The sequence below is a fragment of the Cherax quadricarinatus genome, unplaced genomic scaffold, assembly GCF_038502225.1.
Source record: "Cherax quadricarinatus isolate ZL_2023a unplaced genomic scaffold, ASM3850222v1 Contig4011, whole genome shotgun sequence".
Taxonomy (NCBI): Eukaryota; Metazoa; Arthropoda; class Malacostraca; order Decapoda; family Parastacidae; genus Cherax; species Cherax quadricarinatus.
The window spans coordinates 1-19,421 of NW_027199037.1; the positions used below are offsets into that span (position 1 = coordinate 1).

Below are 19,421 nucleotides of genomic sequence, written 5' to 3' on the forward strand. Positions count from 1 at the left end.
CAAATCCATTCATCTTCACCTGATACTGAATATTAATATTGATTGTATACCTACAGCAGGATGCAGGAGGTGGAGGAGCACTCCCAGCAGGTGACTGGTCAGCCTCCTAGCAGTAGGCTGAGGCCACATAATAATGACTCTGCTAGGACAAAAGATACCAATGACAAAGTGAACTATGGCTACCACCCCATCATTGACTTCTTCAGTCCATACAGGCTCCAGAACCGTAGAAAATAGAGATCTCTATCTTTCTTGACAATGTGTTTACCAAGAATTTGAGGACAGTATTGGCAGGGGTTCATGGCTTTGGTTCACACATCTGTTTTTTTAGGGTAAAGTGGATTTTTTATTTTAATATGGCTGCTAGGTACTGAGATTTACAATGTATTATTTTTTAATTTGTTTCTGAATACATTTTTACACCTTGTGATCTTTTTATTGAAGTATGTGAAAAGTTCATAGAAACTAAAAGATCGTAGTTGATGCAGATACATTGATTTTATTTATATTTTTAATAATGTAGACTAGTGGCATTTTTCAAAAGTATACTGACCCTAAAACGTTAGTAAAAATGGGTAATATTATTAATATTTTTGAATTCATGGAAAAGCACAAAACCTGTAAGGGTCGTACATTGCTACGGATATAGGAGTGGGTGGGAGTTAATTAGGTTTGATCCAAGGAAAGGAAGAGTAACATTAGTTCCTTGAAAAAAAGTGGGAATTACAGTGGAACCTCAAAAATCGAACGTATCACATACCGAACGTTTCGAAAATAGGACCATTTTTTCGGACAAACTGTGTCCCTATTATCGAACGCGCCCCTATTTTCGGACTGCCGGGTATGGGACTTGTCTGCCGGCCCGCTCTGTCCACGTCCCCGTGCAGGCGCCGTGAGCAGTCCAGCTTTGTTTATGCTTGAGTGAACACTAACCTGCGCTCTCATTCACGCATTTTACAATTACAGTACAGTGGACCCCCGGTTAACGAACTTTTTTCATTCCAGTAGTATGTTCAGGTGCCAGTACTGACCGAATTTTTTCCCATAAGGAATATTGTGAAGTAGATTAGTCCATTTCAGACTCCGAAACATACACGTACAAACGCACTTACATAAATACACTTACATAATTGGTCGCATTTGGAGGTGATCGTTAAGCGGGGGTCCACTGTATTTCGTTGTGTTTAGTGCTTGTGGGACTGTAAAATAAGCTGCCATGGGCCCAAAGAAACTTGCTAGTGGTACTCCTGTGGTAAAGAAAGTGAGAAACACCATAGATGTGAAGAAGGAAATAATACAGAAGTATGAGAGTGGTGTGAGACTTGTTGAGCTTGCCAGGATGTATGGGAAAAACAAGTCGACCATCGGTTCTATCCTGTCAAAGAAAGAACAAATCAAGGAAGCTGATGTTGCGAAAGGTGTTAATATGCTAACCAAAAAAAGACGACAAATAGTTGAAGGGGTTGAGAAGTTGTTGCTGGTGTGGATCAAGGATAAAGAGATTGCAGGTGATAGTGTTTCAGAGACGATTATTTGCAAAAAGGCAAGGAAGTTGCATGCCGATCTGTTACAAACTCCTGGAACCAGTGCTGATAGTGAATTTAAGGCCAGCAGAGGTTGGTTTGACAGATTTAAGAAGCGTAGTGGCATACACAATGTTGTAAGACATGATGAGGGCTTTACCTGAAGTCCTCATGGAGGGGGATTCTCCTTCCAGACACTTACCCCAACTCCCTCTCTCCTCCTCCCTATCTTCCAGATGCCATCACCAATCTTCAATAAAGGTAAGTAAAAATGTTATGTTATATGTATTACTATACATAATTAAAAACTATAGTATTTGTTGTATGTAAAACTGTAATTAATCTCTATAAAATGTATTTTTTGTGTGAATATTTTTGGGTTTCTGGAACGGATTAATTGTATTTCCATTATTTCTTATGGGAAATATTGCTTCGAATTTCAGACTTTTCGAATTTAGAACTAGCTCCTGGAACGGATTAAGTTCGATTTTTGAGGTTCCACTGTACATGGTAGAGTAGTAACTTTATAAGCCCTATAATTGTACATAAAAATTCATCATTACTTTTTTTAAACCAAGAACTTGTTCAGTATTTTACTCCTGGTCACACACACACACAACATACATTATATAAAAATTTTTATGCAGCAGCAGTATGTCATCTCTGCCTAAAAAAATCATAAGTTTGAAGATCTTCTACAAAATAGATCTGAGAGTTATGAAATGAGATTTATGAAGTCAGACTGAAGACATGTGGAATGACCTTCTTGGTGGACAGGGATGTTGCAGTGTGGAGGCTCATTTGAACTGTGATGTTCAAGGCAGTTATTTAATAAATAATTGTGAATGTATTTCCTTATTGGGGGTCACCATACCTTAGTGGGAAATGGCTTAAACTGTAAAAAATATACACACACAGGTTGGTGAGAAAGACACTGCAGTGAGGCCTTTATTACAAGGCTTTGTCCAGGAGTGTACTTTCCCTATCAGTCATAAAATCTAGTATTGAATGAAATTTTGTAATAAAGGCCTCACTGCAGTCAAAGTGTTGGTCTCACTACCTGGCTGTTTACACCATCATGTGTCTGCATAAAAATTCATTAAAGGATATGAGAAAATACATCAGGAAGCCACCCTGACAACTTCAGTAGGGTAAACAAGAAGCCACTGAAAGAAACTTAAAGAAAAAATTGATATAGAATGAGCACTAGAAAATATTTCTTCACAAATAAGTGGTACTCTCAGGAAAAGGTGCCTAGATGTCAATGAGAGGCCCCTTGATCCAAAGAGTTGGACTTGTCCTCCTCTTCCTTGGACCAAAATGGATTACCTCTGATTCCCCTGGCACTATACCTGGTATGACCCCTGTAAGTTTAGTGTTTCCCCCAAATAGAGGTAGGTAGATGGAATAAGATTCAAGAGTTGTAGTGTGCTATAATAACTGAACTTTAAAAGGAAATTAGAACAAATAAAATGCAGTACTGTACTTAAAATAGGACACCACAAACAATCATCATTCCACTTCTCTAGACTGTACATATGTAATAAGTGATCTCACATATCAAAGTTAATGGATGTGATAATTTAGAATTTTCTCAGTCAAGTGTGTAGGTAAGGACATATGCACACTTCAGGACATACGTACATGTAAATGTGTTGCTGTCAAAAATAGGGACACACACATATATAAGTCAGTCATAGGAGCAATGGTATCACCACTTAACATCTGTGACATTATATAATTAAGGTGGTGGTGGTGAGATGGGAAAACATCTCTTTAACATGGATCATTGCCAGATGATGACCAACTCAGGAATTAAGCAACTGTTGACTTACCAGTACTCTATACCTGTGGTTAAGCATCTGCTGGCATACTGGAGCTATGTTTTCCACCCCAATTATACAACAAGGAATGGCATTTTTATGCCCTAGAATGAGCATAGTACTACTGTATACAATTAGCATATAATCAGAACTCAGACATTCATATTAACTATTAACATAATGTGGAACATTGCAAGTACAAAAATAGCTTCTAGAAACCAGCAAAAATTCTCTTAGGACAATATCTCACATTAAGTAAGGTCCTTATGCCAAATGCCATACCAGTGGGGAATCCACATCTTAAATCATTTAAGAAGATTCTTCGGTTCAGAGGTTTGCCACCAAACTACCTCATGGATTTTAACATACAGTAAAAGGTAGAGGTTTTGACTTTGTGAATATAAACAGAGTATCCAAGGTGTTTAAACAGGAGGGAGCATGATTGGAAACTGACAGAATGAGCCAAAGACATGTAAGAAACAACAACATAAGGAAGAGTATAGTGAGCAAGTGAAATGCATTTTATGAGATATTGTGGTGAATGCCAGACGTGAATTAATATGTACAGTGTTTAATAACCCAAGGGATTAGGGATGTATCTTACTGAATGATTGATTTGTGATTGAGACGCAGGGCTCAAAAACTAAAGCTTGAATCTGAAAAAAATCGGCAAAGTAAGCACACACAATACTAGTCCTCCAATTTTGAATAAGTTCCTAATATCAGTATAAAATTTACCATGAAATTCTCTCTTTTGGAAAATGTCTATAGTGCATCATATTTTACTTTGTTACAATAATTATAATTTTTACAGTACAGTGGACCCCCGGTTTACGATCAGCTCCCAATGCGACCAATTATGTAAGTGTATTTATGTAAGTGCATTTGTATGTGTATGTTTGGGGTCTGAAATGGACTAATCTAATTCACAATATTCCTTATGGGAACAAATTTGTTCAGTGCTGGCACCTGAACATACTTCTGGAATGAAATAATATCGTAAACCAGGGGTCCACTGTATATAAAGTATCAGTGCATCTGCCATTCCATACCATTGTTGATGATTCAAGACTACAAATTGATCCCCCTGTTTGGTATTTTTTAACCATTCACTGTACTATCCTTAAATACTCCCAGAGAATCTGACTATAGACATTTAATTTGAGGTAGTAGACATGACTTGTTTCTTTAGATATTCCTCATGATTGTATTTGCAGACAGAATTGTTACCTTGTCAGTTATATAACTGGCAAATAGATTTTAGAATATTCAAATTAAGATGAGAATCTAAAGGTAACTTAATTTTTTAAATATATGTATGTATATTCTTTATAAGAATGCTATCTGGTAAATAATAAAAGTAACTTAATGTGTGGCAGCTCATAGTATTGCTACTCATAACTTAATGCAACTATAATAGGAACATAATATTGTTCATAGATTAATTCAAACTGTACAACATACTAGAGTTCAACCTTATTTATGACTTAATGTGTTATTGTTGTTTTTCATCCTTTGTTATTTATTACATATAAGCTTGTCCCTCCAAAAGTAATCTGTATCCTCTTCCATTCTGACTAACAGTCACAAATTATTTTGTGTATTTCACATATTGAAGCATACTTCTTTAAAATTGTTTATACTGATGTGTAGCATTAAGTTTATATGGATGAGAGATCAACCTTGGCAAGCAGAAAAGCCTCTATTTTGCACATCATTAATGCATAAGTTCTAATACTGTATCTTGCATTTACCATTTATTGTGCATAGTAGATAAAATTATTTGTTTTTACATTCATTGTAAGTATGGGTATTGTGTTATTGTATGATGACAGGTGTTACACTGAGTTGACTTTTTTTTCAACAAGTTGGCCGTCTCCCACCGAGGCAGAGTGACCCAAAAAGAAAATACTTTCATCATCATTCAACACTTTCACCTCACTCATACATAATCAGTTTTTGCAGAGGTGCCCAGAACACAACAGTTCAGAAGCATATATGTATAAAGATATACAACACATCCCTTCAAACTGCCAATTGAGTTGACTGTCAGGTGTTAATTCTTATCTTGTGGCCTGCCAAATGAGGTTTCCAACATTGTCATTTCTGCTGTATTATGCCAAGCCCTGTATATTTTTTTTATGTTATTCACTATTACTTGCCCTTCATTGTTATATAATTCTCACCATGCACTTTTCTTGTGTGCCCTTTTCTTTCCCCAGCACATAATACTCTTATTATATACGCTTTCCTGCCCATCCCTTCCATGTGTTCAGCCCTTTTGTGATGTTTTAATTATCACTTGCTATATATCTGGCCCTACCATATTACTTATCTTATTTGTTATCCCTAATCATGTGTCCTGCCTTATTCACTTTAATGTGCTACCATATTTCCTTATACATGTATTGTTATGTTTGTGATAATAAAAGTTACTGTTGAAAAAGTGTCTTCCTTAATATAAAATAAATCAAGAAACACCAGAGTGGTGCAGACTTACTAAGTAAAATGCTTATGCACGTATAAATAAGGTCTCACTCTTAGTAGATGAAAAATAAGAGACAGTACTGCTCTTTGCACTTAATGACAGCCACGAGTATAGTGCTTCACACAAATAAAAAAATACATAACAAAGCAAGTGATTATTAGTGAATCTAAAATGATGAGTTAAAAAAAGAAACTACAGTAAACCTCATAATGTGAGGGTTACCTTCCTGAAGTTGGTGTGTAACACACAACAGCATTACTTGAAGTGAAGATTGGGGGGGGGCAAGAAATAGGTTAACTTTACGGTCACCTCCAAATTTGCAAAACAAAGTATTTTTTTACTATAATACTATATATAAATATACTGGTAAATATAGAGTACAGAATGTCATTTATGGTTTCATGTTGATCTGTCACTGTTAAGATTTGACAAAGTAGAACTGTTTACCTGGAATTACCTGGAGCCGTTCTGAAGGTCAACGCCCCTGCGAGACAGTTCTTGACCAGGTCTCCTATCCAAAATACTAGGCACAGTCAGCAACTCACACTGGAGATATTCTCAAGACCTCTGCAGGCTTAACAATGTAGTAATTAAAAATGAGAAGACAAGTGAATCAGGGCCTGAGCAACCAGGCTGTTACTGCTGGCCACATACGTACCACAGCCTGGTTGATCAGGCTAATCTGTTCCTGGAAGTGTAACTATTATCGAAATTGACGATTTTCGAATATTTTTCCCATAAATAATGTAAATACAATTAATCCATTCCTGACACCCAGAAGTATTAAAACAAAAACTTTTTTACATGAAATATAGATGTAGTACATACACAATACAATGGGACATGATGAATGAAACATTAACAGCATAACACTTACCTTTATAGGCTATTCTTCTTAGTGTATGGAAGACTGGAGGAGAGGAGAGATTGGATTAGTTACTGTTTGGAAGGGGAATCCCCTTCCATCAACACCTCAGGTACCAAGTGCTTTTCTGGGGTTACTTCTCTTCTCTGTTTCTTAATGCCACTAGGACCAGCTTGAGAGTCACTGTACACCTGTGGCACTAAATACTTGTCCAGAGAGCTCTGTTTCTGGCATCTCTTTAAAGCTTCCCTAAAATGGGCTAAGACTTTGTCACTGTACATGTTGCCGACATGGCTTGCAGCAGTCTTGTCAGAGTGATGTTTCTCCATAAATGTTTCCACCTTATCCCACATTTCAAAAACCTTAATTTCTGAAGAAGGCAACTTCTTCCATCTCTCTTCCTCCTCCTCTGCAGCAATATTCTGTGCAGCAGTCTGTTGCTGTTCCTGCTGAAGCTCTTGCAGCTCCTCAGCGGTGAGCTCTTCGTTGTGGTCCTCCACCAACTCTTCCACATCCTCCAAACTCACATCCAACCCCATGGAACTCCCCAATGCCACAATAGATTTCACAACTGTCATAGGCTCATCAGGGTCAGCCCCAAGACCGTCAAAATCCTTCTTGTGGACACAATCTGGCCACAATTTTCTCCAAGCAGAGTTCAAAGTTCTGGTAGTCACTCCCTCCAAAGGCTTACCTATAAGGATACTGAAGTGATCTTTCCAAAACTCTCTTAGGGTCAAGTGAGTGTCTGAGGTCACATTAAAGCACCTTTGAAACATTGCTTTGGTGTAAAGCTTTTTAAAGTTTGAAATGACCTGCTGGTCCATGGGCTGGAGGAGAGGAGTGGTATTAGGGAGCAAGAACTTTATTGTGATGAACCCAAACTCCTCCAGAATTAGGTCATCCAAGTTTGGAAGATGAGCAGGTGCATTGTCCATTAGCAGGAGGTACTTGAGATCCAATTTCTTTTCCAGGAGATAATTCTTCACGCTAGGGCCAAACACTTCAATGACCCACTCGACAAAAATTTCCCTCATGACCTATGCCTTATTATTACCTTTCCAAAACACACACAATTTACCCTTCATAACATTGTTTTTTCTGAACACACTGGGATTTTCAGAATGGTACACTAGTAATGGCTTCACCTTGCAATCCCCACTAGCATTAGCACAAAACATGAGTGTCAGCCTGTCTTCCATAGGCTTGTATCCTGGCAGTCCCTTTTCCTCCTGAGTAATGTAGGTCCTCTTTGGCATTTTCTTCCAAAAGAGGCCTGTTTCGTCACAATTGAACACTTGCTCAGGTTTCAGTCCTCCAGCCTCTATGTACTCCTTGATTTCACTTATGAATTTTGTAGTTGCAATTTTGTCCGAACTGGCAGCCTCGCCATGCCTTGTCACACTGTGTATACCACTACGGTTCTTAAATCTCTCAAACCAGCCTTTGCTGGCCTTAAATTCACCAATATCAGTACTCGTTGCAGGCAATTTCTTTACGAGATCGTCATGCAACTAACTAGCCTTTTCACAAATAACCGACTGCATAAGACTATCTCCTGTTAATTGTTTCTCGTTTATCCACACCATTTTTGTCAGCATATTTACCCCCGCAACAACAGCTTCCTTGATTTCCTTTTTCTTGGCCACGATGGAAGCTATGATTGTATGGAGTTTGTTGTACATCCTGGCCAGTTCGGCCACACGTATGCCACTTTCATATTCTTCAATGATGTTTTTCTTGACCTTCTTTACCAAAGGCCTGGCACTAGGAGCTTTCTTTGGAGCCATGGTAGCTTATTTAGCAGTTGCAAGCACTAAAATGAATGGAATATTATGAGATATTTCACATGAACAAGTGAGGGGACCGTCACTTACTGGTAAACAATGGTACACTGGCTGGGAAGGGAGGGCGATTCAATATGATTCAATAGTGCTTCAGGATTACAACTGGTAGGCTACTAACTAGAGAAATTAAAATTTAATAAATTTATTAAGTCTAGAGGTATATTATCAAATTAAATTAAATTAATCACAGTAATCAAAATAATATTAATCACTTCTCTCGTATACAGTATTATTGTGCTGAAAGCACATATCACATTTATAATTCTTAAGTACCGTCTGGTACATTAACATTTAATAAGATATTACAAATATGTACAAGCAAGTTTGTGTGTACGTGTGTAAGTGCTCTAAGTAGTTCGCTATGTCTCACAACTTGACTAGACTTAAACAAGTGACTGACAAAGTCCTCACAAACTAACTTCTTGACCAACTGGCAATCAGAGCAGTCTGCTTGAACAATAAAAAGAATGCTAAGCCCAATAGCAATATAACAAGCAAAAGTGACACAGAATCAGGAACTAGGAGATAATATAATGACACTAAGTAGGGACCATCAGCAGATCCTCCATCAATGTGAGGGAAAAGTTCAATAGATAGGAGTAGCGAGGGAATATATAGTAACAATAGTTTCATTGCCGGCTACTTGTTAAGGCAGGGTAAGTCAAGCTCCCGCTATTCCCGCCTTTTTTCCCCCACCCCTAAAGTGATAGTTTGTTTGCCGGCTGCTTGTTAACGTAGGGTCAGTCTAGCTCCCACTATCCCTTCCCCTCCCTCTTCCCCCCCCCCCCCCCGAAAGGTGACGTGTGGGGCTCTGGTCAAACAGTAAATCACTCGACTCACAGCTCCCAACACTACTGTAAGTACATGCCTGCCTTGTATTCTAGTGGATTTATTGGTTGAAAGCTTCACTTTGGACCAATAATAAACTTAGTCTTTTCAGCCTTGCTCTAAGTTGACTGTTGTAATAATCACCACGTCTTTTAGGTATTGTACTTATCATGGAGAGTGATTATTTAAGCAGTGGGTAACCTGTCTATCTTTTCAGCTTGGATGACAGAGAGGGTCACCTGTCAATCAACGAGAAAAACTGAAGGAGACGGACTAACGTCCTGGAGACGTCCCATATTGGATTTACTTGCCTGTGCACTTGTATGAAGAATCAGGACATAACCCCTCATCATTACAGCAGTCAAGAACCTGATCTCCTGTCATGAGGAAAGATTACTTAGAGCCACTAGAACGAGCCAGTGGGTTGTCACCAACAACTGCGACCCCCCCCCTCCCACATCATCAGCAACGGCTTCTATTGCAACAATACGCAGTCACCAACACCAGACACCCAAGTTTTTAGCGTTGAATTCAGATATCATTTATATTTTTAATTTTTCATTTTCTTTCATGTAGGATCAGTATTTCATATTTAAGTGTTTTATATTTCATATTTCCTAAATAATAAAGTGTTTATATTTGTCAGTTTTTGTTCTTTTTCTATTCATTAATTTTCCTGAGGAGGAGCCAGCCTGAGTAATACTGACTGAAGTTGTTACAGGGCTGAGTAAGCCTTCACAGATCAAACATATTTTACTGTAACTAATGCCACACATGCTTCGCAGGCTGTACCTATCAGTTGACCTATCCACCAGTCACTTTTTTTTTTTCCTACTCTTCTCACACCAAAGTCAAAGATTTATTTCCATATGATACAATGTTTGTACAGATTGTGCATGCAGAAAGCCCATGATTATGCAGAGCATTTTGAGCATTTTCAGGCCACAACCTTACAGAAGGAATAAATATCCTTCTTACTGCATCTCTTCCTATAGTATTGGAGATCATCTTATGATTACTCTCTCTCTCATCCCCAGCAAGAGAAATATAATTTTAGTTTTTTTTATCAGCTTTATATTCTGCACACTTTTTAAGGGCATTGCCTTAATGCGAGTGTATGGCTCATAATCCAAGGAATTGGAGCTATTCTCCCTTTCATTAAACTGAATCAGATTGCTTCCCATTTCCCAGGCTCTATACAGCCTCTATGGATTTAGCTCTAGCTCTTTCATGTGAATGAAATCAAATTAAAATACTTTACACCAAAACTAACATAGCAACCTGAACCAATATTACTATAATTGATGTACAGTAATTTAATTTGCCTAGCTTATCAAAGAATCTGCATAACTACAGTTCACCTTTTCACAGTTTTCCTTGGGAGTGGGAGTAACAAATCTTGAAATGATCTGTATTTTGACTTACCCAGGGCTTTCTCTGAGCCAGCCACTGTCATTCTCTGACACAACATTATTTCAGATTACATATACTATTCATCTCTTTCTTTTTTTGTCAGTCACATTTAAAGTATTATTTCAATACATACAGTTTTTATTTGCTGTTCCTAATTTTAGCCTGATTTAAAAAATACTGTGGTCATGATTTTTCCTGAAAATAAGATCACCTAAATGTATAATATTCTCATAATTGAGATAAATAAGTTTCAAAGTATCATTTGATGGTCAAGTGTCTTAATACAAGAGAGTCAGATATGAGACAGAACAAATGTCTATAGTGCTTTCTGTGAAGTTTATATGTGAGATGCCAGGCTTGTCTCAGTTAGGCACATCCCCATCCAATTTTGACTCCACTCTTTGAAGCAAGGATGTTAACCTCCTCCTGTGTGGCCACACAGTTGGACATGACACGGAGAGTCTTTATGGAGACACCATTAGCAGTATTTAGTAGGTGCTTCATGCCTGTGAGAGTTACATCAGATGCTTGAAGAATGACTGAATTGTATTGTTTGTGTAGCCTCTTCAGAACCTCCCCAGCCCAAACAGCACTTGAATCTGTTATGCCAGCTAGCTTGACTACCAGGTGGTGGTTGAAGTGTAATTGAGGTATTTCCAAAGTTTTAGTAGTGGTGCTGATATCAAGAAATAGCTCTAAATATTTTAGTGTCCATTTTCTGGATGGCATGATTTTTACTTTCCAGCGTCTGTGTTTCCTGATGCTGGTATGAAGATTAAACAAGGCTTTAAGGGAAGTAATCCTGATAAATAGTGACTGAACTCTAGTAGCTTTAACAAGTTCTGATGTGAATAGTTCGCTTGCATAGCCTTTAAATTCCAGCAATCGATTGAGCTTGAGCAATGGCACTACATGAGTGTCAATGTCTTCTTGGTTACCTGCAGTATGGAACTGACTGTCAAGGTATAACCTAACTTTACTCTTCCCTATCTCTCCTATTAACATAATAATATTTTGTAGTTCAGAGCACTGGATGAAGCTGGTAGTGTACTGTATGTGAATGACAACCTCACTGGGTGCGGCACCTGTTTCTTGTAATAATTTAAGTTTAGCTTCGATCATTTCTCGAGCATCCCAAGAATTTATAACCCACAGTTTAACTTGGTTAATGAATGAACCCACAATCTGACACACTGCAGGATCTTTCTCGGCCTCCTCCAGGAGTCGCCACCAGATAACGGGGTCGCAGGCTAAGGCTCCCATACAGCTAATTAGGGAACATTTTATCTCGCTGGCTAAAGATGAAGTCATCTTACCATTAATTTTCAAGAGACCAGTAACATACATAATCAGTTCCTGGAGTCTTGAGCACTTGATGTCCTCAAATAGAGGGAAGAGAGACCAAGACTTAGATGCTTCTTCACTAATATACAGCGCTGCTAAAAACTCCTGTCCAGAGCTATGGTGAAAAGAAAAATAATATGAGGTGCCAGTCAAGGTTTCTTTTAAATCACATTTTAAAAAAGTTGACATAGTTTGTATGGGATTAATACCTTCCTTCTCGCATATGTCCATAAGGAAGTTCGCATGATCTTGGCTCAAGTGAAGAACCTCTTCTTTCAGCATGCACCATGCGATGTGACCCAGCTCAAGCAACCATCGTCGCACCTTACGACTGAGAGAGACACTATGCCCCTCCCCAAGGCTTTCCAATCGAGTAGTTAATTTCTTTTGAGACATGTCATAAATATTTTGGTAAAGGCGTGTTGTGGTACTGACAGTAGTTACTTTTAGTGAATCATCACACCACAAAACAAGTAAAAGTGTCAGCGTCAGAGGCAGTGTTAAGTGGTTGCTGAGAGACTCGCAAGCACTGGCTTTGTATACAAAGAAGTCTCTGATCTCATTCTCTCGACGTTTTATGTCCACGTACTTAACAGCAAAGACTTTCTTCACAAATTCATTTTGGCTATCATCATCAAAACCCTCAACTTGCAAAACAATGTGATCTTCTGCCATTTGCATTAGTTCCAAAGTAAATTCAGGCCTGGTGGTTATAATAATGTGGCTGTCTGTAAACTTACTCACAATTTCTCTCACTATAGCTTTTCCTTGGTTGCTTGCTTCATCCATGCCATCTATGACAAAGAGAACATTCATCTCTTGTAAGACAGGAATAATGTCCGACTCGCTAAACAATCGTGATGTATTCTTAAGAAGTTGTTCCCTCAGGAACTGCACGAGTGATCCACAACTTACTGTTCGCATCTCTATACCAATAACAATATCAATAGCTATCAGGCCAGTGACAGCAGAAGACCTCTTGCACCACTCATTCAACAAGTAGCGATAGAGGGAGGTCTTGCCTGCTCCCATAACACCCTTGATAATCACTACCCGAGGAATATACCTTGTCTTCATTTGTGTCACATTTAGAATGTCACTCACCTGAACATTTATTCCATTATCAACTATTCTCAGTGCAGTAAAAACATTGTCAACAGTAAAGTCTGCAAAATTGTTTTCGCTGAGCCACGAACAAGGATTAAGTATCTTGACTTTAGAATAAGTTGCCATTAATTCTTTCCTTCCTTCAGTTATCATTTTAGAATGTTTTTCCTGTCGAAAAAATTCCAAATCTTGTAGATAAGATTGTATATCATTAATTTCCAGTTTTGCATTCACAAGATCTTGCAAGCCTTGTTTTACTTCTGTTATTAAGTCTTTGAGATCTTTTCCAATTAGAGCTGCTGTGCCCTCAATGATCGCTCGACAGACACACTCAAGATCATCCATGCGTTGCCTTAGTTCTGCCTCATTCATTTCCAGATCTTCGTGACATACAGTATTCCTAAGATTCTTTAAATCTCTCAGTTCTTTTTTTATTGGCTCTGCTAGATTACCCAATATCCTTGTGATAATTTTGAAAATAAGTGTAACATCGCATATAAACTCACTATCAAATGGGGCCTTGGACAAGATATCTCTCTCAGAGGCTGTAAAATGCTTATTGATATCACTGTGAGACCATTTAAGTTTCTTGGTGCAGTACTCCTTCAAGGGCAGAGTTCCACAATTTGTGTCGAGGGTTTGGTAAATCATTGTAAAGATTGAGATTAGAACCATCTTTCCAATCTTATTAACTGCCTTAAAGTACTTTCCAAAGCAGAGGTCATGACTGGTGTAATTACCCGGTATCTGGGTAATGGAGGCAACTATAGAAGCCTTCATAGCTAAAAATAATTCTTATAAAAACATCACCATACCAATTATATAAAACTCGGCTATAATCAACTTTACACTTGATGCAAGTGTGTGATAGTTGCATCATTTTTTTTATTAACACACTGGCCGATTCCCACCAAGGCAGGGTGGCCCGAAAAAGAAAAACTTTCACCATCATTCACTCCATCACTGTCTTGCCAGAAGGGTGCTTTACACTACAGTTTTTAAACTGCAACATTAACACCCCTCCTTCAGAGTGCAGGCACTGTACTTCCCATCTCCAGGACTCAAGTCCGGCCTGCCGGTTTCCCTGAATCCCTTCATAAATGTTACTTTGCTCACACTCCAACAGCACGTCAAGTATTAAAAACCATTTGTCTCCATTCACTCCTATCAAACACGCTCACGCATGCTTGCTGGAAGTCCAAGCCCCTCGCACACAAAACCTCCTTTACCCCCTCCCTCCAACCTTTCCTAGGCCGACCCCTACCCCGCCTTCCTTCCACTACAGATTGATACACTCTTGAAGTCATTCTGTTTCGCTCCATTCTCTCTACATGTCCGAACCACCTCAACAACCCTTCCTCAGCCCTCTGGACAACAGTTTTGGCAATCCCGCACCTCCTCCTAACTTCCAAACTACGAATTCTCTGCATTATATTCACACCACACATTGCCCTCAGACATGACATCTCCACTGCCTCCAGCCTTCTCCTCGCTGCAACATTCATCACCCATGCTTCACACCCATATAAGAGCGTTGGTAAAACTATACTCTCATACATTCCCCTCTTTGCTTCCAAGGACAAAGTTCTTTGTCTCCACAGACTCCTAAGTGCACCACTCACCCTTTTCCCCTCATCAATTCTATGATTCACCTCATCTTTCATAGACCCATCCGCTGACACGTCCACTCCCAAATATCTGAATACATTCACCTCCTCCATACTCTCTCCCTCCAATCTGATATCCAATCTTTCATCACCTAATCTTTTTGTTATCCTCATAACCTTACTCTTTCCTGTATTCACTTTTAATTTTCTTCTTTTACATACCCTACCAAATTCATCCACCAACCTCTGCAACTTCTCTTCAGAATCTCCCAAGAGCACAGTGTCATCAGCAAAGAGCAACTGTGACAACTCCCACTTTATGTGTGATTCTTTATCTTTTAACTCCACGCCTCTTGCCAAGACCCTCGCATTTACTTCTCTTACAACCCCATCTATAAATATATTAAACAACCACGGTGACATCACACATCCTTGTCTAAGGCCTACTTTTACTGGGAAATAATCTCCCTCTTTCCTACATACTCTAACTTGAGCCTCACTATCCTCGTAAAAACTCTTCACTGCTTTCAGTAACCTACCTCCTATACCATACACCTGCAACATCTGCCACATTGCCCCCCTATCCACCCTGTCATACGCCTTTTCCAAATCCATAAATGCCACAAAAACCTCTTTAGCCTTATCTAAATACTGTTCACTTATATGTTTCACTGTAAACACCTGGTCCACACACCCCCTACCTTTCCTAAAGCCTCCTTGTTCATCTGCTATCCTATTCTCCGTCTTACTCTTAATTCTTTCAATAATAACTCTACCATACACTTTACCAGGTATACTCAACAGACTTATCCCCCTATAATTTTTGCACTCTCTTTTGTCCCCTTTGCCTTTATACAAAGGAACTATGCATGCTCTCTGCCAATCCCTAGGTACCTTACCCTCTTCCATACATTTATTAAATAATAGCACCAACCACTCCAAAACTATATCCCCACCTGCTTATAACATTTCTATCTTTATCCCATCACTCCCAGCTGCCTTACCCCCTTTCATTTTACCTACTGCCTCACGAACTTCCCCCACACTCACAACTGGCTCTTCCTCACTCCTACAAGATGTTATTCCTCCTTGCCCTATACACGAAATCACAGCTTCCCTATCTTCATCAACATTTAACAATTCCTCAAAATATTCCCTCCATCTTCCCAATACCTCTAACTCTCCATTTAATAACTCTCCTCTCCTATTTTTAACTGACAAATCCATTTGTTCTCTAGGCTTCCTTAACTTGTTAATCTCACTCCAAAACTTTTTCTTATTTTCAACAAAATTTGTTGATAACATCTCACCCACTCTCTCATTTGCTCTCTTTTTACATTGCTTCACCACTCTCTTAACCTCTCTCTTTTTCTCCATATACTCTTCCCTCCTTGCATCACTTCTACTTTGTAAAAACTTCTCATATGCTAACTTTTTCTCCCTTACTACTCTCTTTACATCATCATTCCACCAATCGCTCCTCTTCCCTCCCGCACCCACTTTCCTGTAACCACAAACTTCTGCTGAACACTCTAACACTACATTTTTAAACCTACCCCATACCTCTTCGACCCCATTGCCTATGCTCTCATTAGCCCATCTATCCTCCAATAGCTGTTTATATCTTACCCTAACTGCCTCCTCTTTTAGTTTATAAACCTTCACCTCTCTCTTCCCTGATGCTTCTATTCTCCTTGTATCCCATCTACCTTTTACTCTCACTGTAGCTACAACTAAAAAGTGATCTGATATATCTGTGGCCCCTCTATAAACATGTACATCCTGAAGTCTACTCAACAGTCTTTTATCTACCAATACATAATCCAACAAACTACAAGAAGACATGCACAGTTACATGACACTTACCTTTATTGAAGATCTGGTGATGATTGATGGGATGGGAAGAGGGGAGTGTGTTGATGGTCTTAGTGTTTAGAAGGGGAATCCCCTTCCATTAGGACTTGAGGTGGAAAGTCCTTTTTCGGGGTTACTTCCCTTCTTTTAATGCCACTAGGACCAGCTTGAGAGTCACTGGACCTCTGTCGCACAACATATCTGCCCATAGAGGCCTGTACCTCCCGTTCCTTTATGACATTCCTAACGTGTTTCACAACATTGTCAGTGTCACCATTAAACACTTGTTCAGGTTTCAGTTCTTCACTGTCTATGTACTCCTTGAATTCCTGCACATATTTTTCAGCTGCTTTTTGGTCCAAACTGGCAGCCTCACCATGCCTTATCACACTATGTATGCCACTACGATTCTTAAATCTCTCAAACCAACCTTTGCTGGCCTTAAATTCACTCACATCACCACTAGTTGCTGGCATTTTTCTAATTAAATCGTCATGCAACTTCCTAGCCTTTTCACATATGATCGCTTGAGAGATGCTATCTCCTGCTATCTGTTTTTCGTTTATCCATACCAATAACAGTCTCTCAACATCTTCTATCACTTGCGATCTCAGTTTCGAAAACATAGTTGCACCTTTGGCAAGAACAGCTTCCTTGATTGCCGTTTTCTTGGCCACAATAGTAGCGATGGTTGATTGGGATTTTGTGTACAGCCTGGCCAGCTCGGAGACATGGACTCCACTTTCATACTTAGCAATGATCTCTTTCTTCATATCCATAGTAATTCTCACCCTTTTTGCTGTAGGGTTGGCACTAGAAGCTTTCTTGGGGCCCATGGTGACTTATTTTGCAGGTGCAATCACTAAAAAGGCTGTGATAATATGAAATGTTCTGATTGTATGCTTGGAAGCGACCGCAGTGGCTGGCTGGCTAGTAAACATTGGCCAGAAGTGGACGTGTCTCAGATGGAAGGAATAGTGTTGGTCGAGTTTTTTAGCGCTAATCGAGGCAAAATTTTTGCGATAAAATGTATCGCTAGTCAGATTTATCGTTAATCGATGCCATCGCTGGTCGAGGGTCCACTGTACTGTCATTACGCCCTACATCATATCCTGTATGTATTACCTATAACTAAACCCCTTTCTATACAAAGTTCAATCAAAGGGCTCTCATTATCATTTACACCTGGCACCCCAAACTTACCTACCACACCCTCTCTAAATGTTTCTCTGAAATGTATGTACATTAAATACTGAAAATCATTTTTTTAGCTAAGGGTAAGCTGAACATCTGCCTTCTTTTTTTTGTCATCTGGGCCTTATTAACTATAAATCTGTTTTATTAGCTTATTTATTTTCAAATGGTATGCAACAGGTATTTTGTACACTAAGTGTCAATTTGATAGGCATTAACCTCGTGTAGACGTTCTTGAGTTTATTGCTTACTGTGTCGCAGGTGTTATGATAATTGTCTGAAAATACTAAAGTAGTGTTGCCTGCAAATATTATTTTCTTCAATTTTTTTTTGTGGGGGGGGGGAGGTTTGGATATGGGAAACTGCACTTTCATCACTATGTTTTAGTTGCACACAACTGCAAGTGGGCCCTTCATGGAGGGATGTTCACCACCTTTATGATGTATATATCCCATATGACTCCTATGGGTTATATGGGGTATTTTGGAAGAATTTAAGATAAGATAAGATTTCGTTCGGATTTTTAACCCCGGAGGGTTAGCCACCCAGGATAACCCAAGAAAGTCAGTGCGTCATCGAGGACTGTCTAACTTATTTCCATTGGGGTCCTTAATCTTGTCCCCCAGGATGCGACCCACACCAGTCGACTAACACCCAGGTACCTATTTGCTGCTAGGTGAACAGGACAACAGGTGTAAGGAAACGTGTCGAAATGTTTCCACCCGCAGGGAATCGAACCCGGGCCCTCCGTGCGTGAAGCGGGAGCTTTAGCCACCAGGCCACCGGGCCAATGATGTATAGGACTAAAACAGGGCCAATTATAAGACAAGATTTTGCTTGCATTTTTAACCTCAGAGGATTAGCCACCCAGGATAACCCAAGAAAGTTAGTGCGTCATCAAGGACTGTCTGTTTTACTTCCATTGGGGTCTTCAATTTTGTCCCCCAGGATGTGACCCACACCAATCGACTAACACCCAGGTTCCTACTTGCTAGGTGAACAGGACAACAGGTGTAAAGAAACATGTCAAATGTCTCCACCCCACTGAGAATCGAACCCAAACCCTCAGCGTGCGAGGTGAGAATTTTGCCAACCAGGCCACGGGGCCCCGTATGCTGCCTCGAGTACAATGTTTAATGACAGAGTTAATTAATCTGTGTTGTAGTAGTTTCAAAACAATGACATTTTCATTCTCTCTCTCTTCGGCAACAAAATATGCAAAACAACACCTGTCACCAGCATCTTATTTATCACCTTGCTGATGAAGGACTCGTGATTTGAAGGATATTGGAGCTATGCTTTCCTTCCTCAGATCAAACCTGATTACCTCTTATTCTTCGGGTATTTTATGGCCCCCTATGGGTTTAGTTCTTCCCTATACAGTGGACCCCCGCTTAACGATCACCTCCCAATGCGACCAATTATGTAAGTGTATTTATGTAAGTGCGTTTGTACGTGTATGTTTGGGGGTCTGAAATGTAAGTAAGTAAGTAAGTAAGTTTATTCAGGTATACACAAATACAGTTAC

At 39.3% G+C, this 19,421-nt stretch overlaps 1 protein-coding gene across 1 annotated transcript; it reads right to left on the minus strand.

The window, feature by feature from the left end:
* Positions 1–10,167: 10,167 nt before the first annotated feature.
* LOC138852101 (uncharacterized) lies at positions 10,168–14,112 on the minus strand. The gene has a single exon (XM_070081752.1). It carries the CDS (start codon positions 14,016–14,018, stop codon positions 11,154–11,156), a length of 2,865 nt encoding a protein of 954 aa, XP_069937853.1. The 5' UTR covers positions 14,019–14,112; the 3' UTR covers positions 10,168–11,153.
* Positions 14,113–19,421: the final 5,309 nt, after the last annotated feature.